The sequence below is a fragment of the Ambystoma mexicanum genome, chromosome 4p, assembly GCF_040938575.1.
Source record: "Ambystoma mexicanum isolate Mex_15411 chromosome 4p, UKY_AmexF1_1, whole genome shotgun sequence".
In the NCBI taxonomy this organism is placed as follows: domain Eukaryota; kingdom Metazoa; phylum Chordata; class Amphibia; order Caudata; family Ambystomatidae; genus Ambystoma; species Ambystoma mexicanum.
Genome location: NC_090927.1, coordinates 797,804,701 through 797,829,621, shown reverse-complemented (window position 1 = coordinate 797,829,621; position 24,921 = coordinate 797,804,701). Strand labels below are relative to the sequence as shown.

General features: G+C 49.3%; 1 protein-coding gene across 1 annotated transcript in view; it reads right to left on the bottom strand.

Annotated features, from left to right (window-relative positions):
* Window positions 1–281: 281 nt before the first annotated feature.
* The window catches only part of NT5E (5'-nucleotidase ecto), a 1,024,615-nt gene continuing 999,975 nt past the window's right edge, over window positions 282–24,921 (bottom strand). The window contains exon 9 of the mRNA XM_069606337.1: window positions 282–1,841. Within this exon, the coding sequence (XP_069462438.1) occupies window positions 1,660–1,841 (182 nt within the window). The 3' untranslated portion in view covers window positions 282–1,659. The remainder of the gene's footprint in view (window positions 1,842–24,921) is intronic.

Here is a 24,921-nt window from a genome sequence, read left to right as displayed (position 1 = left end):
GGTTATTTGTCATACACGTTCTTTAATGGTATCATTGGTAGGTGATCTCCATGCTGTACTATCAAACTTTTTTGTAATGGCTAACCGTTATTGAGATTTTGTTTTGTAATTCTTTGCGCCATCTAAAAAAAGAAAAAGTGACCCCTAGTACATCGTCTAGTCTGGTCTACTGGAGACAAACGGGTGCACTCAAAGTCCTTAACCAGCAAGGAAGCACCTGCTCCCTCTACCTCCAATGGATGAAAATCTAGCCGTGAAATAAGATTCCAAGACATAGATCCTTACTCTTTCTAGGCGTGCACCACTGGGGTACTGCCAATTGTTTATTTTTATTTTTTACAAGCAACAGTTACAAAAATGAAAATCTGGAAAGGTTTGTTCGAATAAATCCATATTTGATAGAGTGAGGTAGTGTGGCCTGGATGAGACCATATAATCTTTGTTTACGCTCAGATGTTCTCATAGCTACAAAAATATGGCGACTTCATTTTTATTGCAGAAATGACTACAGTACATCTTAAAATTGCCCAAAGCATTGGCAGAGGAAAGCATACTTTTTACAGCCCTTTATATGCCCTACTCAGGGACACCATGATTGAAGGCTATACTGCTCGGGACACGTCAACACCAACATCTGAAGATCAACCTGCCCCTTCATCAGTGATGTGACCAGCAGAAATTAAAAAAAAACAAATGTGATGGGAGTCCTGTGGCGCCTGCCGTATCGTGTTATCGGCCTGGAGCCCTGAGTTAACGGCCCGAGCAGAGCAAGGGCCTTTAAAAAAGGGTCCCTGGTCCAATAACACACGATCTGGCACACCGGAGAGGGTGTTAAGGCCATTAGCAAGTCAGGTTATCAAAGCAATAAGCCGGGCTGTTAAAAAAAAAAAGCATTTTAATTAATTGAACGGGAAGCCGCACACCCTGTTAGTTTAATGAAAATACTGTCCCAAGATGACCACCATTGATATGGAAGGCAGGGCTCCATACAGAGCCCCTCTTCCATTTCCATGGCAGCCACAGATCGGAGCACATGCATGGTGGTGGCAGAGGGGCCATCACCGAAGAAAACAGGTAAGTGGTGGAAACATAAAATAATTTAAGTAAAAGGAGGGTAGGCGAAACAGTCTCCCGGTTCCATGGAACGCGGGCTGAGATTAACTGTTTCAGCCTGCGATCCAAGGAATCTAATTGGCTGCTCCTCACACCCCGTGTGCTAATGGATGTCAAAGTAGCAGAAAATATTTGTTCGATAAACCGTCCAGTCGCAACATTCTGTTGCAATCCATGAAAAGGGCAATAAAGATGTGGTAACATCCACCCACAGGTCCATCTTCCTCAAAGCACCAGAAACTCTGCTCTTTGCAGCTCAATTTATAAGAGCATTCAGAAGAGCTTTGCCAATTGTGGTCAGAGCAGGTTAGAATTTCTAGGAGTAAAGGCATATCAGAAGCCATTCATGTGGTGGACTGGTCTGTCGTTTTGATTGGGAATTATTAGAAAAAATAAAGTTAGTTCCATTTTTTTAATTTGCACCAAAATAATAAATACCATGAAAAGCAAGAATGTTCATTCAAGTTTGTCAAGCGTTTACCCACACCAATCCAGGAATTAAAAACATGGTCATATTTGGTACCAGCCCAGGGCGAAAAAAACATTTTAAAAGTGCTGGGTTAACACAAAAAACGAAAGCAATAAAGTCAGCGTGAGGCTTCCGCCAAGCAGGTTTCCTGTTCCCAGAGGAGATTCTCCTGTCGAAAAGCGAATCCGACCTTCAACCGCAGGATACACTTTTTCCATTTTTGTAATGTAATGGCCAACAACCGCCAGATCAAGATCTCCTGCGGGGAAAAACAAAGGATATTTAATCCCGAGGATAGCACTGGGAAACAGAACAGCATCAATGTGTCCATCTCATTTTATTTGCAAAGTTGTTTAATCAAGGAGCAATCGGCGGTTTTAGACATCTAAATGCACACCTTCATATACTCTCAACATTTGCTTATGTTATGTTTTTACACAACAAGATGCCGAGCATTGTGATAAATGAGAATTTGGGGGGTGGGCAAAAGCGACTAAGAAATGTTACACATTAAACGGGACATTCTACTGAACCTGCAATTAATTTTGCAAAGAATGTTTTCCGGTGCTGGCACTGGGTCATAAGGAGCACCTCCGCCCCATGCTCATTCTAACTTTTTATTAAAGCAACCCCCGTTCCTTGTATCAGGTGATATTAAACTTCACTGCACATCCCAAACCAAAGCATTGAGTAAGTCGATTGCACTACTTGAAAATGTAGCTTTCCAACACTGTCTCGGAGATAGCAAATATCAAGTCCTGCAGTCGTCACCCCAGCACGGTCTACCTCTCTTATGTAGTCTATCAATTCCCATCCTAGTCTCTTCCCTAGAGCTGCTATCCTCGCTGCTCCAGTCTTGGCTATTTGCGTAATCTCTACCTACAGAAATGTATTTCCCCAGTAGACACGCTCCATGAAATCTATGTTTCCCAAGTAGTCCAAGTCTGTCTGTAGTCCATTTCCTCTGCACACTTATTTATCGTCCCACCCCTTGCAGTTTTACCCTTCCCGATCAAGCCTTCTCACCCTGAAGAGTCAACTCCCCTGCAGCCTCCTGTACATTCTATGGTCCCACTAGCTTCCCTCTGCAGGCTCTAGCTTCCCCTCAAATCTCATTAAGTGTGATGTTTCCACATGTGCCCTGTGGTGTGTTCTCCAACATTTACCTGGTCTTGCATTTGCTTACTCTCGGCCAGAAGTCCTTCGTCCACTAGTCTTCTGTGGAAGGTGGCCCCACAGTTGGGCTCTGCAGCAGTCTGTCTCTTCCTCCTCAAGTTTCTCTCTTCTGCTACAGACCCTCATTCTCACCCGCAGTTCTTGTTTCTGCTGCAGTCTATTTATTAATCCAGAACAGGACTGCAAGACTTGTCCTTGGCCTCAAGCCCTGGGATCGTATCTCTCCAGCTCTGTAATCCTTTCATTGGCTCCCGGTGGATGCAAGGATTACATGTAAAACCCTCTGCATTGTCCACACGGCTTTCTGAGGCCTGGCTCCAAAATGCCTTCAACTATCCCTCTGTAAATACCTCTCCCTCCCAAGATCTTTGCTCCTCTACCTCAAACTCCCGCAGGGTAAGTAAAAAAAAAACAAAAAAAAAAAAAAAAAAAAAACAAGCTGAAGGTCGATCTCTGTCTTCGGCTGGGGCTTCCCTTTGGAACAGCCTCACTGCAACTCAAACTTGAGGAGAACCATCTCCGTTTCCGGAAGCACCTCAAGACCTTCCTCTTTGCTTCTGCCTTTGCCCCCTTCTCCCCTGCTGATCTCTTTTCTCTCTCAGCACTGTGCACCTGGCCACCCTCTGTCCTCCGGGTCCAGGTACCTGCTCACCCCCCCACCCTCCTGCACTGCCTCCGGCCCACCCCTTGCACTGGGGTCTGCATCTGTACCCGTACAGTCGCCCATCCGTTTCTCTTCTGCACTTATCAGACACACCCTGTCTGCTAAACCCAGCACTTGCCACTTGCTTGCTGCACTACCACTGTTTGTTTCTTTTATCCATTTTATGTATTATTATTTATCTGTTTTTCTCCTCTGCTCCGCACTTTCCACTTCTCCCCCTTCCATGCACTTTTCCCTTTCCCATGCACTTGCACGTTCTCAATGTCACTGGCCCTAGTAAAATCATTGTTTTTGTTCTCCCCTGTTCCCCTCCCTTGCCTTGCCGCGCTCTGAAACACTTGTGTACGAACGAGTGCGATATAAATAAAATATATCATTCAGTCTCCCTCTTTCCAAAGCAGCCCCGTTGTTGACCTGTAGGCTGCAGTGCTTCTTCCTATTAGTATTAGTTGCCCATCTGGTCTAGTCTACAGAAAAATGCTGTCTGGTACCGGAGCAGTCAGTACCAAACATCCATATTGTATGCATAGGGAGCAGGAGGGTGGAGGGGTCCTAATGTCCACCACTCCAAATCTTATTTACACCAATTTTCCAAAACATGCATACCATCCTGGTTTGTGCTCGGTCAGCTTTGAGATGCTGTGAAGGCCGTGGCTTAGGGCATCCCCTTACTCATGTAGAGTTATTTCCCACTTTAAATTAACTAGAAGCGCCAGAATGCAAAGGGATTGGATCCTGGAAGCCGATGCCGGCTGGGCGTCTCACACCAGACCGATCTCTGCAAACTCTACTCGGGCCTGTGCTTCCTGCTTTCAGTCATTGTTTCATACATGCATCCAGCAAAAGAAAAATGTGCGGTCCCTCAATAAAAATAAATGTAAATGGATGGGATGATTTTGAAAATGGAATTTACTCATCCCACTACTAATGACCCAAGGATGCATTGCTCCGCCCACCACAGTCCTAAATATTGGAGCGGTCTAAAAAAGTTTAAAAAAAAAGAAAACGTGTACACATTTAATTTCCAGCTTAGCTGAAGGATGTAAATGTATCGTCTGCCTTCCTCATAATATACGTGAGACGCCACGTGCCACTCCCCAAAAAAAGGTGGAGTGCAATTAGAAAATAAACAGCACCATCACAGGCTCTCCCTCACCACCATGAGGTGGCCTTACTGTGGTGTAAATAGCTGCACAAGCAGCAAGCAAATCATAGCCCTGTGTGTGACAGTCATGCCACACATGTATGCCCCTGTACAGGAATCCTGAGCTGTGCAGACAAGGGAACAGTAATGAGAAGGCATAGCAATGACAGGTGTGCACTACACTGCAACCAGTTGTTTCGGGACAGGTAGTCCGCTTTCAGCTCATTATGCTCGCTCTCCTTTTCAGGGCAGAGGCCCACGACCCGAATGCGGCCATCCCACAGTACTCCCTCCCCACCCAACATAACTGCTAAATATAATATTACAGGACTAGTATTTCCAAAGCAATAGGAATCCTGTAAATGTAATGTTCATACTACAGTCCGATCAATTCCCAGAAAACTCAGTGATTCAGGCCCACAGCAATGGAGGTTAAGGGCTATATAAATATCAAACAATGGATGGCCAGGCGGCTAGCTCAAGGCCACTATGCTCACCTTGAAAACTGGACCAGGACGTGCAACACAGGTTCAATTACCATGTCGTCCGAGACTCAGTCCATCATCGCGAGTTCAATAAATTTAGTATTGCACCAAGAAACTGATAGGATCCGTTATAAAGTGCTATATAAATCACCAAATACCATCCCCACGCAACAAGTCCCACAAATGGGTATCCTTTGTTGGGGGTATTTTTTTTTGCCTGTGTTCTTTTCTGCCTGCATGCGCAGTCACTTCCATTCTTATTTGCATGGGTTACCTGCCATCTTGTCAAATCCCTGATAAACACTTTCTCCGGAGTACTCTAGAACAGCAGTTAGAGTAGTCCTATTTCCCCCTCGGTGAGCATTCTAGATAAAGGTAGCTGTAGAGCACAATATGTATGTGTGAAATTGCCCTTTTTTCTGGAAGATTGGCATGGATTGCAGAGAGGAATGAGTCGAAGATTAAAGAGTGCTTGCTGGAAAGGGATTCTGAGAGGATAACCTGCACAATGAAGGGATGGAAGCCTGAGGAATCTATGGAAAGCCTGCAAGCTGCAAAGAGCATCCTAGCAGGATCTCATTCAACAATCAGGTCACATTGCAGAGTTCCCAAACCAGCGACAGCAAAGAAAAACTACATTTCTAGACACGCACCTATCTTGAAGACACCTCTACGTATGAGGTCAGATGGAGAAAAAAAAAGATTTATCAGGTATTGCAGGACCGGGCAACTTTTGTGTGTTTAGAAAGGAGCACATTTTACACATGGAGGGTTGGGGGGTCTTTGCAGTATCAATGAACTGATGCTTGGGAATGACGAAAGAGGCTTCGCCCATAGATCATAATGAAAGGGGTGGCAGCACTGGTGATGAAGGAGCAAACACATGCTTAAGGCAAAGCCTTAAAAGGACAAGGTAGGATGTGGGGAAATTCTCAGATAATCCCTGAACAGCTACTGCAATGATAAACTTGAACTTTGGATTTTGGTCCCAAGGGAGAATATTTACTGTTCAAGTAAGCTAACGAGCCACTCGTCCCCTGAAGTCAATCTTTCTAAGTAGTCACATTTTTCGTGCAGTCTAAAACTCTCCTACCCCTACCCTCTCCTAAGCAGCCATTCCCTGAATGTGTCTGCCATCTCCAGTGATGGCGCTGGTCCATGCGCTAGCCTTAACATCTCCTCCAGTCTCTCCATCATGTGCAGTGCGTCTTTCTCCACGGTGCAAACCAGGTGTCCCCTGCCCCCATGGTGTGACCTCAGCTGCCATCTATCTCTGCAACTATTTCTACCAGGTCCTAATGCCCACATGGAATGGGATTATAGAAAGTAATCCCACTCGGCTAAACGAGTGGGGAAAGTGCCTGCGTGGCCCTTTTGCCTCCCACCTAGTGGTTCTTACTCTATCCATCTTGGCACAGGTGTGGGACTGTATGGCGATACCGGGGTCTCCTACTCTTGTCCTGTGAGTGAACATGGCTCCAAGCCCTTTGCCCCACATGTCTCAGGGGCCCATGGATGCCCCAGCCAATATAATTTCTTTCCCCCAGTCTCCATCAGATCCACACTACAGCTATGCTATTTGAAGAAGGCAGAGACTTGGGGCTGTGCCAAATACTCACGACTCCATGCAAGTGTGGCACTGATCACCGTCTACAAGGGGTAGTGGTTTACCCCCAGTTGGGTTATCTTGAAGGGGTTGTCTCCATCGCCCAACAGTAGTCTCTCCTACCACTGGGCGTTAGGGTGTGCTCTTTTATCTCATATGGACCTGGGTGTTAAAAGAAGTCAAACATTTGTCAACAATGGGGTAATGAATATGTGTTCATTTTTCCCCTTAAAATACCAAGATGAAAACATAAATATACTTTTGCACTTCAATCTGGTAGAGCCTTCGACCAATTCTAGGACCTCTATCTACAGTTCGTAGAAACAGCAAGTCTCTGTTACCAAGTACCAATATATAAATGCAAATCAAACTCCTACAGAAGGTTATAGGGGAGACCTATTCCATCACTCTAAATCCATCTTTGACAAAGCTTTGATGCTTTTAAAAAACAGATTCTAAGCAAATAAATGTGTCCCTCTGTGCATCAAATTGTAAATGTGAAATAATCTGCACAGTGCCACTTAGCACTGGCTCCAATACATTTTTTAACTCATTTCACAATTAGGCCTCGACCCATCCCCCACACTAGTGTATTAAGGGTCCTCTCAAGGCACGTAATCAATGAGTTACCAGTTGGAGTCCAAGAAGGAGAGTACACCTGGAAAGAAATAACGCTGTTTATTACAGCTGGGCAAGCACAAATCAAACAGCACAGTGGAACAGAACTGGTTGATGAGAGCTGATGGCGAACAATACTTTTATACAGCTAATACAATGTGTAAACAAAAACAGTTGCACTTCAAACTTCACACCTTTGCTGTTCTCACGAAAATGACTGGTTAGAATACATCATGCCCCTATAGTTAAACATATGTTAGTTGGACATGATTGAAGCAAAACAGACCTGCTCTCTCCCGGTTTGAATCCCGCCCCATCCCCCTCTGTGGCACCACATTGCCTCCCGCTCCAACCCGCAAACTATTCGCAATTAGTAATAACATGAATATGCTGACCGCCGGCTCTTTATTCGTCTGCCATTGGTCAGCACAAGAAAAGAAGGAACACGAGACACCCTGTACTAGTGGGAATGGGCACCTTCACACGGCACCTGCCCAATGAGAAATCTTGCAAACATCGTTGTGGACGCACTGTGTACTTGTAGCCTTTCAGGGACACCAAAACGTGCCATTTGATTGGCTCTTTTCAGAGAGCCCCTTCATTCCACATCCTTGTTCCCATGACCACTAGCCAAGGGGGGGATTTGAAAACGCCTTTGGTGTTAGTGCCTCCCCAGATAAGGTGAATTTCTCCAGCTGCCATGAGTAACCGTGGGACTGGCTCGCCGACCTTTATTGTATTGTCTGGTGCCGTTTCCCAGCGACGGCGGTCTGCTGGAGACAAACAACCAGAATTCAGTTTTCCCCACCCCCAAGCCACTGCGTATTCAAACTGGCCTGCAGCATCCTCCTGGAGTGCGCCTACATGTGTTTTCATCTTCCTTGCACTTATGCAGCAGGTTCCCTTGTGCCCATGTTATGTAAACAGAGTGTCCCCCGACCCCCCTTTGTTCCCCTCCATGCTTGGTCCCTGGGACTGGGTACACTTCAGCGATACCTTATCCCTCCTTGGGGATGCCTGGTGCAGAATCAGCACCTTCATTGCACTAGACTGGTTTGTTTCACATATTCCTGCAGCAATAAATGCTCTCCTTAATGGAATGCTCCTTGGGGGGCTAGCTAGGTCTGCACCATATGAAATATCTAAAAAGAAAAAGCAGAAAGTAGGCTGTAAACCTAAGCATGTGCAACTCCAATGGTTGTTGAAAGTCTTAGATTTAGCATGGTAAACCCATGAAGCAAGTAGAAATTAGGGGTTGTGTGGCAGCCAATGTGAGACTAAGGAGTCAAAGAGCAAAACCGGAGGACTTGGAAAAAGCTGAACAGGCATGTCTATTCACCACAGAGGAATACATCATGGGAAAGGGACAGGGGCTAATGCTTCATTTCAATGGATTGCATTCTCCCACAGATACCTCATCTTGATAGAAATACATCCAGCATCAGCTGCTCGGAATGTTTTTTTTGACAGGGGGGCACAGTGCGGCGGGACCTCTCTCAACTCCCTCGTGTTTGACTGCACCACTCCTCAACACCAGACATGATGTTGATCGCCATACTAAATTAATGAAATGTGCCCATATGCAAGTTCCTTTTTTCCACCCGCTCAGCAAGCCACTCAGAACATTGCTCAATCTTTCGATTCGATTTTCTTTGCTATGGCAGAATGTCAGGGCCTAAACTGTCCAGTTTCTTTCCCTCCAAGATATCTCTCACGGACCCACACACTATTTGTGTGTGATGTCTCTGCGTCGGGTACGATACAGACCATTGTAGTTTTTGTCTAGCCAAGATTTCGATGGTAGGCCCCTTGGTAAAGTCGGTCACAAAGTCCTCTGAGCAGGACACCAAGGGGCCTACCCCCAAAAAACAAGGGGAGGGCAGACGCCATAAAAATATTTAAAAAGTCACAATCTCGCAGTGAGTGACACCACTCCCTCTTCTTCGTCTCACAAAAAGATGCGTAAACACAGACGCGACTTGGACTCGTCAGATGACAGGGCCAAGTCCTTCCCTGCAAATGTGGCATCACGGCAGGAACAGCAAGAGTTTAAGAGGAAAATGATGCAGGTGTTCGAGAAGGCTGCGATTGGTACGGTTTCGGCATTGACGCTGTCAGTTGACTCTGCTTTGACCACGCCGGTTCATCCGGCACAAAGGCAGATATGGGACGTCAAACACCCTCATGGTTGACCTGGAGAGTAAAGCCTGCACCTGGTCTTTGACAAGGGACTCATTGGCTTTTGGGCTAAACAAATGTTCCCTAAGAGATTTAAGGATTTGAAACTGACAGCAAAGTCGTTGGGGCCTCCTTTAACTCTAGGGGACAAAGTTACAGACATTATTCCACCTTCCGTAGAAGGATGCAGCTTCCTCATGCCAAGCAGGGGCAGTGTAGGTTCCCACGCCCGTGGAGAGGCAGAGGTGCATCCAGACAGGCTACCCCTGCCCCAACATCGGCAGCACTCGCATATCAGAAACCTCTGAGGTTCCCGCGCCCCATGCATCTCCGGTTGGAGTAAGTCTCTCTGGGTTCATAGACAAATGGAAGGAGATCGCTTCTGACGCCTGGGTACTACAATTGGTCGGGCTAGGTTATTGCCCGCTATTCATCAGGCAACCCCGGGACAGACCTCCACCACCCTCCCATCAGATGGAAGGGGAACTCGAGGAGGAACTGTAAGGTCTTCTCTTGAAGGGAGCAGTAGGGAAGTGACAGCTGGAGAGAAAGGTTCGGGTTGGTACTCCTCCTGGTTCCTAAGACCATTCTTTTTCACGTGCCTCTTCACAGGAAGCATAAGCGATTTCTAAGGTTCTTAATTTGGGACGCCCTTTATCAGTTCAAGCTGCTCACCCTTGGGTTGACCTCCACACCCAGGGTGTTTACCAAGCTGAAGGCAGGTGTGGCGGCCCACCGCAGGAGATCTGGCATCTTTGTATTCTCATACTTGGATGACTGATTGGTCCGCGGGTCGGTGCCCAGAACAGGTTTGGAGGCGTCTTGAAGGAATTTGCTTTTTACTTCATAGCCTGGTCTTCTCCCTGAATTTACTGAGGTAGCAAGTTTCAGCAGCACAGAAGTTCCAATTTATCGGAATGGTCCTGGACACTCTAGCAAGGAAGGCTTTTTCTCCCAAGGAGAGAGTCACCAATGTGGCACAAATGGTCAACCTTTTCCAGAATTCTATCAGTCACCTGTGCCAGCTTTTCAGCACCTGTTGGGTGTCATGGCATCCTGTATAGTGCCAGAGGCACAGCTCTGAATGAGGTCCATGCAGTGACTCCTCAGGAGCCAATGGTCGCAGTACTCAGGCGAGATGTCAAATGTGGTTCAAGTGTCGAGGTCAGTGGCCAACGACCTGACTTGGTGGAGTGACAGGACAACCTGTTGGCAGGAAAACCGTTCTGGGCAACATGGCTGGAGGTACACGTGGTCACGGGCGCCTCCCTGATGTGCTGGGGGTCTCATTGTGGACCCCTCCTAGTCAATGGCCACTTGTGCTGCTGGAGTTGCATGTACTCGGATTGGCACAGACAGCGGATGTACCTTCCTTCCGGGGGAAGCATGCCTTAGTGCATGGTCACTGTGTTGTCCATTAGGACTATCACAACAAGCATGGAGGCGTGAGGTCACTGCCCCTGTGCAGGGATTCCACACAACTGTAATTCTGCATGCTGGAGAACAATATATCTGCCTATGTAGAATATACCTGCAAACCTTACTTGTCCACTAACAGTTGACTCACGGTAGCCAGGGCATTGAATTTATCTAAGTTAGATTACTGCAATACTTTATTCCTAGGCTCTACCAAACGCAATCTGAATAAATTACAAGTTGTCCAGAACAATGCTCTTAGATCTGCTTTAAATATCCCACGATCTAGCCACATCTGTCTCAAGACGGGATGTATGCTGGCTCCCAGTACATGACAGAATCTTGCTGCGCACTTTAGTCATCACTCATAAATGCCTCTCGAATATAGCCCACAAATATCTGGCTGGAAAATTCACTAGGAACCAATCGTCTAAACCCACTAGATCCTCCTACTCACACTGCCTCAACATCCCCAAGTACAAACAGAAAACTGCAGCTGGGTCCAGCTTCCCCGTGCTAGCTGCAAAGTGCTGGAACTCCCTTCCCACAGTCATCAGGGCTGAATCTTCTTTTTGGACCTTTAGATCTAAAGTGAAAGCCTGGCTCCTTGCCTAGCAACATTAAACTTAACCCTTACCGCATCCACTTCCTATATGTGTGAATTGCTCCGCTTTTGCTGTAGCCTTGCTGTATTTTTTTCTGATGATGTTACGTTGACTAATTTGTAACCCATGTCAACCAACCTCGTGCCATCTGTCTCTGTATGTATTTGTAACAATCATCTAAGTTCAAACGCCCAGATACCTCAGGGGTAGGTGCGCTCTACAAATAATAAACTAATCTACAACAATAAAGGGAAACGTGAAATGTAGACAGTTCTGCTCAAGGGAATTTCCCCTCAGGGGGCCTTGCAGAACGCGTTTCTGGTGGAGTGTGTCTTCGACCATCACTATGCGTTCCCACCAATACCAGCCATCCCATGGATGCTCAGAAAATTGAGATGGTTCAGGGCTCACCTGATCTTTATCGCCCCCTGACTGGGGGAGGAGGACATGGTACCTAGACCTTCTTAAACTGGCCGTGTGCCCACCTCTCTGGCTTCCTCAGAGGCTGGGCCTCTTGTCCCAGTATGGAGGCCGCGTACTTCACCCAAACCCGGGACTTCTCAATCTGCATGTGTCTCTTGAGAGGTTAAGGTATGAGGACTGAGCCCTGGACGATGAGATCTTGGAGGTACTGTTGGCTGCATGCAGACTGTCCACTAGGTTGTTGTGTAGGTGGAGAAGGTATGTGGCATGGTGTAAGGCCAAAGGAGTGGACCCTATGTCTTGTCCCACCTCCACGCTGATGGAGTTTTTGTGGACCGTAGCCAAGGATTCCAGAACAAGGTTGTTTTTTTCAATCCCGATAGTGGCCCAGTTTCTGAAGGATCTTCTGAGCTCTTTTCCTACTTCCCCTCTTGGTGTGCCGGATTGGGATTTGAAAATGGTTTTAACCATTTTGATGGGTCCTCGAAGATCGTGTGAGATCCCAGTCCGCCTGAAGCACAAAGCCGCCAAGGTGTTACAGAGAAGCGGGTCGGCGAGGCGAGTGGTGACGGCCCATTTTGCACACAAGCAGCGCACTGCCTGACCAAAGATACATGAGGACCGAGCTGCGCACATCCTCTGTCGAAATTGGCAAAGAAGACCAGGCCATGTCGAGGCGGAGAAAATGGACGGACCACGAAGGATGAGAGCTTCAATAGGGGTCGTGGAAATTAACAGTGCTCCCCCTGCACAAGGATGGGAGGCCGGCCTGTACCCAGTAACTGAACATGGCAAGAGGAAGGTGAGAGGAACCGGCGCCGGAGAGGCTGCGACACGAAGAGCGGTGCAGAGTTAAGGACGCCTGGTGCCCAAAGGACCTCTGTGGGGCTGCGCATGCATGTGACCACTTCGGAAGGCGCTCCATCAGGTACGACTTCTTCCGCATACAAAGACGTGGGAGGCCGCAATCCATTGCGACTGCTTACCGGTACACTAGCCCACAAGCACCAAGATATCCCCTCACTGGGGAGGGGACAAACATTGGCACAGTAAACTGGGATTGTAAGGGTCAGGAGACCCGAGGTGACGGACCCCCTGGAACAGGCGCAACAAATAAGGCAGTCGACACATGGGAGAACACAACACACCGTACTCGCCTGCACCCGCCCGAAGTGCTTTTCTAAACAGCTAAGATTGCAGGACCTAGCACTATTGTACCCCAACAGCGCACTTTACCATGAGGGATCGGGAGCAAGGCCAAGTCAAGCGGACGAAGGCGGCCGCAATCCATTGATGGTCCATATAAGCGTGGAGACTATTGAGGGGTAATAACCCGGGACCACCGGCGTGACCTACGTGCATACTGCTGAGATCCTTGGCATCCCCTGACCCGCTTAGTCAGAGGTGAGACAGGGGGGCACACGTAAAGGTAGGTGGGTAACCCCATCAACCCAATAGAGTGACTATGGTGCAAGACACCTGGAAATGCATGCGAATAAGGGAAACATAGCGTGCCTATCCTCAGATCACCAGGGGGAACTAGTGAATACAACTCTGCACAGACAGGGGCGATCACAGTTGCTTTGCACGAATAAGTAATTGAAACAAGTGCATATATTAAGTTGATATGTGGGAGAGCACAATCCATGGTGTTTCCTACAGTCTAGTGAACTGTACCTGCAAGGCTGCACCAGGCAAATACAGGATATAAGTTCCCAGTGAGTATGCACTCCATGTGAATAGGCAGCAACCGGCCGCAACAAGCATGAAAGGGAGGGGGGAAATAGACGCCCTACTCCGGTGCAGACCATCTGCAACAGGGGACACCAGGCTACAATTAACAAGCAAAACACAAAGCGAACCCCCAGGAGACCTCAGAGAAGGGCAGGGAAACTATGTGAGGACACAAGACCCGGACCTCTGGGCCCACGAGATTCGCCCCCCCTCACCCCCCCATAGTCTGAGCCAACAACTTAAACTCAAACCACAAACTCTCGCAGGATGCCACATAACAGTGAAGAGATCCCTTCAGACGACCACGGGATAGCATTGCCTGGGGTGGGGACATCGCGCTCCCAGTGCTGAGGAAGTGACCGAGGCAGGCATGACACCATGAGGAGAAGGATGCCATACAAATCGAAAGGTGGAAAAGTCAAAGAGACTAGCATGGAATCCATTGCCAAGTGATATAGTAAGTTGGAATACGGGACTCACTTTCAGAGGCAATGTAGCCCAGAAATACTGCATGAGGGAATGCACAGCACCTTGTACTGGTGACAATCTGACTTTCAAGTGAATATGAGGTGGAGAGCATATGGGAATGCGTTAAGGATTGAGGAAATGTATTAAAAACAGTACGAACATCACGTTCGATAATAAAGAGGAGCAGATGATATACGAATTCTGCCAAAGAGCACAGTGAGCATGTGATTGTATTTCGTGACGCTGAAGGGGTGCTTATAAGGGCTAATAAAATTTGCAAATCGAAACGGAAACAAATTCAAAAGCTTTATTTTACCAGTAAGATCATCTAACACGTAGAAAAGTATCAGGCCCTGCCTTGAGAAAGACCGAAGTCGGTTGAAACACGTGCTGGTTTAAATGGGCCTTAACTGTTTTTACAGAAACAGTCTTGTACTCACAGAGGGATGTGTCGAATCATACGTGAATTATATTCACCAACATTGTAATGTTTGGATCTACTCACATCTAATCAAATCTAATCAAATCGTTGGACAGCGCACATCTGGAGATCAGAACTTTGTTTTATTCCTTTGCCAAGAAGCACGATAAAAGCCAACCCACCACATCAGATACAAACAAATGTCAGGTGTATTACAGCGGGTGTAGATCCTCGAGCACGGGGCAGAGGATGCAGAGGGGAGCGCTCGAAGAAATAATGTCCGGATTGTTGGACTGCCGGAGGGAGAGGAAGGCAGGGACCCCACAAACTATGCCGAAAATCTGCTGCGGCAGGAGATTGGAGCAGGAGTGCTGTCTCAAGGCTTCGCAGTGGAGAGAGCCCACAGGGCCCTGACTAGAAAATAACATAATGAACTTTATGGAACGGGAGAATATACTAACATTCTCAAGGGAACGGGGGTGATAACCAGGTACTCCTCTAGAATAACAATTTCCCAGACTATACGCCTCTGGTCCAGAGACAACGGGCGTGCTTTGGCCCAACTAAAGAATGCCTCAGGGTAGAGAACATACGTTACATTCTGCTGTAACCCGCCAAACTGAAGGTGATACAAGAAGGAAGATTGTACTTATTTGAAACACCGGAAGAGGCCCACGCTTGGGCGGACCAACAAGGCATCCCCAACAAAATTCCAGAAATGCTAATAATAAAGAGAACCTACCCCAGTGACAATATGTGTGAACCTAAAACCGAAAAGTAATGTTGAGACACCATTGATATGACACAGGCCAGAAGTAATATAAATAAAGGAGCAACAAGCTTTGGTTCTGCCACAGAAGACGACAGGACACAAAACCCCACCGAGTTCTATAACTTCAGATGCCTGTTCTGCCTGTTCTAATGGGAGGGGGGTAGTGCAAGAGAAGCAGCAGTGCCTGAGCAGGGGGAGGGTGGCTGGGCGTTTGTTTATGGTTTATGTTTTTTGTTCATAACAAGGCACATGCAGAGGAGGACACGTTATATGGATAAGATGGTATGGCGGTGCAACAAACAGAAGGCGTACAAGGGTAGGGAGATAAACGCTGTGCATTATGCCACCCAGCCGGGGGCACTCTACAGGACCCACCAGGCATGAGGAGAGCATAAACACTTGGGGATCGACCAACACAGCATGTGCGATGCTTAACACTAAGACAAGTGACCAGGGCAAAGGCAGGAGAGCTGGTAGAGGCCCATGGGAACGGAAGGGCCCACACAAGATACAGTGATATGAACTCCGAAGAACTCACAATAGCGACCAGGAACGTCCGGGGGCTGAATGCCTATGTCAAGAGGGTAAGGGTGCACACCTGGCTGAACAAATCAAGGGTTAAAGTAGCGTTTACTGCAGGAAACCCACTTGACGAGACACAAGCAATCCAAGATAGTGGCCAAGTGGGGTGGACAAATGTTTAGCTCGACTTATCCCACCTATACCAGAGGGGTGCTAACGTGGATAGCCCCAGGGGTCCCATTCCAGCTGTTAATGCAAGAACAGGACAGAGAAGGCAGGTGGGTGTTGGTGCATGGGATGTTGGAAGACAAGGAGGTGTACTTGGTTAACATAAGCCCCAAACCAGGACGCAACAATGTTCTTTCATAAACTGGCACCACGGCTGGCCCCATACAGGGAAGCAGCATTCATTTGGGCAGGTGATTTCAACTGTGCTTTTGGACCCGCTCCTAGATCAATCAGACGATAAATACAACAAGCCGGCCTCGCCAGCGAAAGCACTCTGGAGAATTTTGGAGCAGCTAAAACTGGAGGACATCTGGAGGAACTTGCATGCAGACAAGCGGGGATACTCCTGTTACAGCGTCCCACATGGTAAGTTTACACGCATAGACTACCTCTTTACAGGCAGCAAGACACTAGGGGAATTCACTAGCACGCATTGTCTGAGAACACTCTCAGACAATACCCTGGTGACTACAACATGGACGTACACGCACAGGAGGGTCCCTATACTGACACAGAGGTTCACGGCAGAGGCTCTGTTGGAGGGGGAGGTCCAAGGACACCTGCAGGATACAATAGACGATTACTTCCACCTCAACACAGGTAGCATAGACAGATCGGCAACAGTGTGGGACACCTTTAAGGTAGTAGTTAGAGATGCTGCGATTGGGAAGACAGCAGGACTTAAAGGGAGGTTCATGACAGAACTTGGGGACATTGAATGAGAAATAGAGAGGAAGGAATCGCAGGTAGGCCCACGGGGGGAGGAACCACCTGAACTAATATCCCTTAGCATACAGTGCAAAGCAACCTGGGAGAAACTGGGAAATCTAAACTATGCGAAATATACGCGCAGACTACATGCTGAAGGGGATAAACCAGGGAGGCTCCTGGCCTGGCTAACCAAACAGGAGGTTAGGAAAGTCCTGATCAACGTGATTAAAAATAATGCTGGGGAAGAGGTGAGTACCCAAGAGGGAATAAACCAGGTTTTTTTCACAATTCTATGAGAACCTATACTCGCGAGGCACATAATTAAGATATTGTAGACGCACTAGACCAGATTGACCCCCCAAAGCTGGACGCAGAACAAACACAGATGCTTGAGGCCCCCTTAACAGTAGAGGAAGTGGAAGCGTTAATAGACAGCCTCCCGACATCCAAGACCCCGGGACTCGATGGGCTACCTGGAGAGTTCTACAAGGCGCATAAAACCACCTTCGCCCTTAAATTACTGGAGGTATATCAGGAAGCGTTTGAAACGGGCCAGCTGCCAGACAGCATGCGAGAATCCTTAATACTACCCATCTTGAAACCGGGTATACCCCCCCTAGACTCCGGCTCCTATAGACCTATCTCATTGATAAATCAGGACTGCAAAATCCTAACGGCAGCCCTAGGCAATAGGCTCAAAAGAGTTATACACACGCTAGCGCACCCAGACCAAATGGGCTATGTCCCGGGGCGTAACACCTTGCGGAACTTGCAGAGGCTACATCACGTCATGGATCATATGAACGATGTGCAGGGGGAATGCGCAATAGCGTCTTTAGACGCGGTTAAGGCCTTCGACTCTGTAAATTGGAATTGGCTTCTCAGGGTGCTGACCCACTATGGTATGGGCGAGGGCTTTCTTGGATGGTTAAGGTTGCTGTACAAAGACCCTAGGCCAGAGTTAAGACGGGCAGGCATATTTCGGAAGCGTGGCGGGTATACAGGGGCACGAAACAAGGCTGGCAGTTATCCCCAATGCTCTATATATTGGCCCTGGTCCCCCTGTCGGTCTTCCTGCGGACGGCATATGCAGATACCGGGATATGCATAGACAATGTCACGCATCTCTTGTCACTATACGCCGACGATATGCTTTTGTTCGTTACGAACCCTCGCGAAAACCTTCCCGACCTACTGGAGGCAATAGATGCCTACGCCAAACTATTGGGTATTTCCATAAACAAAGCAAAATCCATCATATAGCCCCTCGCAGAACTCAGACTACTTCCCATAGAGCACTTGCCACACCTGGGTCTCACGTGTGCACCACGCACCTTCTGTTATTTGGGTGTAGACATATACCATGACCCTGCACACACACACACGCACACACACACACATCGCCAAAACGCAAATAATGGCCCTAGATAAAATGATGAAGTCCGTGGAGTTCTGGAGGACATTGCCATTGAGGATGATAGGGAGAGGAGCTCTGTTAAAAATGACAGTCCTACCGTGGCTGTTTTATTACTTTACAAACATAACCTACAACATACCGGGGACATTTTTTAAGAAATTGAACATGATAGTAAGTGAATTCCTGCGGGGAGGAGGGCGGAACAGACTAGCTCTACATGCACTGCAAAGGGACTACCTGTCCGGGGGAATCAATGTGCCAGACTATGAAAGATACTATCTATCAGGGCAGCGGCAATTTGTGGTCTGATGGCTGGGGATGAAGAATCCATAGACTCACTCTTGTTTCAGCCGGCACTGCAGTACTGCTACTTATGAGAAATCATCTAGATGGGAAAATCCTGGGCTAAGAGACTCCGTCCCTGCTCCCTGGGCTACTGTTATGGAAAAGGGTGTGGAGGTTACAGGGAACCCAAGACCCATGCACCTTGCAGATCTCCCTGGTGGGTCTTGCGGGCACCAGACCAAAAGCTCTGGCTACAGACAAGACACACTGGGAGGCTAAAGGAGTGGCACAGGTCGGAGACGTATGGAAGGAGGGAAAATGGGTGGATTTCAACACCCTCACAGAAGACAACAGAATACACAAATGGCAGTTTATGCTCCACCACAGCATGGTCCAAACTATTACTAGGAGGTGGCCAGACCTCATTGAGGAAGGGGAACTACAGGAAGACCTAGATAAGTGGTATGACATCTCCGAAGGAGGACACACGACATCAAGGCTGTACGAACATCTAATGAAAACTAGGAATGCCAAGAAACTACAGGCGAGACCAATGGGAGTCGGAACTTCAGAAGCCCTTCACGGACCAGAAATGGACAAGGGTCCTAAGATATACAAAAACAGCCTCGAGAAATGCAAGATTCAAGCAGACAGAGCTCTATGTTACCCACAGAGCGTACCTCACCCCAAAAAGACTGTCCAAAATGGGGAACAGACAATCACACCTGCCCAAGATGTGCCGCAGAAAATGCAGACATGCTCCAAATGTTCTGGGGGTGCCCAGTAATACAAACATTTTGGGAAAACATCAAGGCAAGGGTGGCTATGGGCAGAGTGCAAATGCAACAATGGACACCAAAAAGCTACCTATTAGGACTTTTCCCAAAGGGTGGCACACAAAGGACACATATAGCCAAGATGTATGACTTAATGTGCATCTTGGTGAAGCGCTGGATCGCTATGGTGTGGAGACCGACAGGGCAGAGGATAGAAGCATGGTGGACCAACTTGAATCGCTGGCCATTGGCAGAGACAGTAGTATGGACCAGCGCAATACAGAGAGGGTTGAGGTAAAGTCGCAACAAGTTGTTGGCTTGGAACACACTTCTACAGGAAATGCAGGGATCCAGAGAGGATACTGACATTGAGGACCCGGAGGGGGTCGGAAAGCGTGGTCCCATACCTGACGAACCAAGTGGGAAGCCTTGACAAAAAAATCTAACCAGCCGGGGGTGCCGTCAGAACACTCATGGGGTTGGGCGAATGGACATGCAGCTAGACAAGGAATACCCGAGAATTGAGCATACTGAGAAGAGCAAGCGCCATGATAGAGAGACTCCCCGCAAGTAGTGCCATTCGTTTGTTATGTTTTGATGTTTTGTTGTTTTTTGTTGACTGTTATAAAATGCAATAAATATATATTTTTTTTTAAAGGAATTGAAGGGCACATATATTGGTAATTGAACTATGAGCTTTTCGGAATCCTGTTTGGAAAGGGCATAGCAAGTTCTTTTTTCCACCCACATCGTAAGCTCTTTCAATACCGCTGTAGCAAATATCTTGCAGCTAGTATCATTCATAGCCATCAATCAGTAATTTACAGGTTCAGACCTATCCCCTCTTATAAAGACAGGTACTATTACCGATTTGGGCCAGCTGTCTGGTATTTTTCTGGATTGAAAAATCAGCTGGTATGATTTTGTTAGTATTTTTGCCCATAATAGCAGATTTGCTTTCATAACTATATTAAGGATCCCATCTGGTCCCGGTGCGTGCAAACAGTTTAATTTGGCAATGATGACTCCAAGATGGCCGCCGGCGCAGGGAGACGCGTCTGAGTCTCATTCCTGCCGGGCCGCATAGATGCACCTCAATAAAGCAAGATATCCGATGACAAAACCAAAATAATACCAACTGATATACCGCAGAGGGGGCCGACGCTGGAGGAGAGGGGAAATCGTCCCCGCGGACAAGAGGAGACACGGGAGCGAAGATGCAAGGGCGCCCCTTCCCCTCCGAGGAACGCTGCTAGAGCCACGGCGAGAGGGGCGACAGGGGACAGAGGAGGAGGCAGCGGCGGGAAGCCCAGCAGCGTGGTGCACACAGACCGGCACCCGCGAGGAGCAGCGCACCTCCCATCCAGGCCGCGGAGATCCCGCAGCTGCTGTGGCGCCTGGCAGAGTGCTGGGAGGAGGATTCAGAGCACCGAAGCTCGAGTTGTAGGACACATCGTTGGCAGGCGCCGGAGTGGCGCAGAAGGTGAGCGGCTCGCCCCCCGGTGCCCTCCCCCACAAAGAAGGCAAGGGGGTAATTCTACCCTGTGGGAGGCACCCCCCGGTTAATACACAAGGCCTCAAGATCTACCTTATATGAGATACCCCCCCCCAAGTCTATCATCAAGGCCACATGCTGCGGGGGAGGGGTGGAGAGGATTAGAGGAAGCAACAAGTGAAGAACATCCCCCCCCCCGAACTACAGCCCCCAGGTCTGAATCACAGGCCCAGCGCTCCCAAGGGGCATGAGAGACAGCACCCCCCCACCGCTAACTCAAGGTCTAGCCTACCCCCCCAGTTCCCTCCCATCTCAGTCGGTGGAGGGCAACAAGGACAATAAACCAAGGGCAAGGCAGAGACGTCCCCTAAGGCACCCATTCTCATTGCGGGGCCACGACACGGAGGCTATGTCCAAGGCAAAGGGGAAAGGGGGCTCAAATCAAATGAACCCACAATCCACCAAACAGGACGCGAACTTGCTCCAAATGTGGTCATCTGATACCCAGGTACACACTAGGGGAAGGACACAGGAGGACCCCCCCGCCCCCCAGTTGACCGCAACCCTCCCAACACATGCAATCTTCCTCCATCAAGGGATGACATGCATGGTTTGTGGAGCTGCAGGACAAGTTTATGTCAACGGTGCAGGACCAATTTGCCATGATGAGGAATGAAATGAAGCAGGTGGTCCAAGAACTGAAGTTAGATGTGGCCAAACTGGAAGAAAGGACAGACATGCTCAAAAGAATTGTCCAAAAACCACAGAAGAAGCACTGCAAAATAGCGAGACGCAAGAAAACCTGGTGTGGCTGACCCACAAGGAACAAGTTACTTACCTGTAACTGTTCTCCAGCATGGGTCTGGCATGGATTCACATGCTCATGAATATTCCCCGTCGTCAGGCCGGGAATCCTCGGTATAGAAAAAAATCAGTATCAGTTTCGTTTCTGATCTGTCTTTCTTAGTAGTAACCAATCACTGGTCTCTGGGTCATACTGCCCCCAGCCAATGACTGCCCTCTCCCTAAGCCCCGCCTCCGGCAGCCATCCTCAGATTTGGTAGCACGTAAAGTGGCAGTATGACCAAGTGAAGAGCCGCAGAGGGGTAGGCGGGAGGGTTCGCATGTGAATCCATGCCAGACCCATGCTGGAGAACAACAGTTACAGGTAAGTAACTTGTTCCTTCTCCAGCATGGGGTCTGGCATGGATTCACATGCTCATGAATAAGAGAATACATAGCAGTACACACATGCACAACCACGGGAGGTGGCAACAGGCTCAACATTAAGCAATACAACAACTCAACATTAAGAAACTCTTACCTCCTCACCAGGCTCACCTTAGGCGAACAGGTTGCGCAGCACTGCTTGGCTGACCCTGGACTCCTCCCTGGAGTCCCGATCGACGCAGTAGAATCTTGTGAAGGTGTGCGTCGACCTCCACGTCGCAGCCCTGCAGATGTCCAGCAGGGGCACACCAGACAGGAACGCCGTGGTAGCAGCGATCGCTCTGGTCGAATGGGCTCTTGGAAGGCCGGGCAGCTGTCGGTTTGCCAACCGGTGACAGTGCATGATGCAGCCGGAGAGCCATATGGAAATGAAAGTCTTCGAGAGAGCCTTCCCTTGATTCACAGTCCCAAAGTTCACAAACAGTTGTGACGTCTTCCGAAAACTCTTTGTGCGGTCCACGTAGAACTTCAGCGCTCTAGCTACATCCAGCGAGTGCAAAGTCCTCTCAGCCGGCGACGAAGGCGATGGGAAGAAAACTGGCAACACCAAGGGCTCGTTGAGGTGGAAGTCCGACGGCACCTTGGGCATAAAGGATGGATGTGTCCTCAGCACCACCCTCGTGTCATGAAAAGTCAAGTATGGAGGCTTGCAAGATAGGGCCTGGATCTCTCCCACTCGTCGTGCGGAGGTGATGGCCACGAGGAAAGCTGTCTTCCACGACAGGAACTTCAAAAGGCGCCGAATGCATAGGCTCGAATGGGGCCCCCATGAACTTGGTCAGCACCACATTAAGCTCCCACGCCGGGGCAGGAGCCTTCACCGGCGGGAATGATCGGAATAGTCCCTTCATGAATTCTTTCACCAGGCGATGAGACCACAAGGACTCCCGTCCCGTCGTCCTGCTATATCGGGAGATTGCAGCCAGATGTATTTTGATGGAGGCGTGAGCCAGTCCAGCTTTGGCCAGCAACAGTAGGTACGGCAGTACTTGAGGGGCCGTAATCCACAGAGGGTTAATCTTCTGTGCACGACACCAGACAGAGAACCTCTTCCATTTATGTCCGTAGCACTTGAGAGTTGAGGACGCCCTGGCCTTTGCAAGGTCCTCTCTGCAGTCGGCCGGGATGTCGTACCCTCCAAACTCTAGTGCTGCTAGAGCCAGGCCTGCAAGTTCAGCGACTCCGGGTTGTGGTGAAGAATGGCGCCTCCTTCTCTGGAAGGCCTTCTCTGCGTCCGTCGGCAGCTTGACTGGTGGGGACGTTGACAAGTCCAGAAGGTCTGGGAACCAGATCTGCCTCGGCCACGCCGGTGCGACGAGGATCATCCTGCACCGGGACCTCTTGAGCTGGTTGATGAGCCGGAGCAGCAACGGCAGCGGAGGGAACGCATAAAGAAATAGGCCGTCCCAGGGGAACGAGAAAGCATCGCCCATGCTCCTCGGCTGGGGGAACCTGCTGGCGAACCTCCGGCACTTGGATTCATCGCCGTTGCGAAGAGATCGATTTGGGGTTCGCCCCATCGTCGGAAGAGTCGATCCACTTGATGTCGGCGTAGTTCCCACTCGTGGCACGAGCGCAGCTCCCTGCTGAGTGAGTCGCCAATCGTGTTTTTTATTCCTGCCAGATGAAGAGGCACCAGAAACATCCCTTGGGCGACGGCCCAATGCCACAGATCCTGGGCTTCCTTGGATAGGGCCGGGGACCTGGTTCCACCCTGCTTCTGGATGTAGAACATTGTGGTGGTGTTGTCGGTGAAGATCCTCACCACCTTGTCTTTGAGGGACGGAAGAAAGGACCTTAGAGCCCAGAACACCGCGCGGAGCTCCAAGATGTTGATGTGGAGAGACTTCTCCTCCGGGAGCCAAAGGCCTCTCGCGTGAAGATCTCCGGAGTGTGCTCCGCAACCTTCCAGGGAGGCGTCCGTCATCACCGTCACCTGGTGAGCTGGGGTCTGAAAGTCCGTGCCCGCCGACAGATGGGCGCGGGTACTCCACCACCAGATCGCCTGACTGAACGTCTCGTTGAGAGGGATCCTGTCCTCGACGCTGCCCTTCGACTGGATCCAGCGGGCGTCGAGGACCTCCTGTAAGGGTCTCATCCGAAGCCTGCAAAGGCGCACCAGATAAATGCAGGAGGACATCATCCCGAGGAGGGACTTGATAGATCTTACCCTGGCCATGTCCGTGGCCAGCAGACTCTGCACTTTGCCCAGAATGGTCCTGGTCCTTTCCTCCGACGGCGAGGCCAGCCGCGCCACTGTGTCGAGCTTGGCTCCCAGAAACAGGGCGACTTGCGACGGAACCATGTGGGATTTCGGAAAGTTGATGGAGAATCCCAGGTCTGTGAGCAGCTGGACGGTCTTCGCAGTGTGCTCGACGGCGAGCTCCCTTGTCCTTGCCCGGATGAGCCAGTCGTCCAGGTAGGGGTAGACGTGGATCCCCTGTAGGCGCAGCCGCGCCGCCACCGGTGCGAGGCACTTGGTGAACACCCTGGGTGCAGACTTCAATCCGAATGGGAGGGCCTTGAACTGGTAGTGCCGCCCTTGTACCACGAACCTGAGGAACTTTTGGTGTCTTTTTAGAATGGGGATGTGGAAGTACGCATCCTCCAAGTCCAACGATGACAGGAAATCGCCCTCCTCCAGCTGTCCCAGCACATGCTGGAGGGTGACCATACGGAACGTCTGTGCCTTGATGTACTTGTTCAGTCGTCGTAGGTCCAGGATGGGGCGCCATCCTCCGGTCTTCTTTTTTACGAGGAAGTACCTTGAGTAAACTCTGGAGCCCCGAAGCCTCTTTGGGACGAGCTCGATGGCACCCTTCTTGAGCATCGCCCTTACTTCCAACAGTAGTTGAGGGATGTGATTTTCCTTCCTGGCCACGGATGGAACGCGAGGGCACTTCTTCTGAAACTCGAGGGCGTGCCCTTGGGCCAGGGCATCCAGCACCCAAGGTCCGTGGAGATG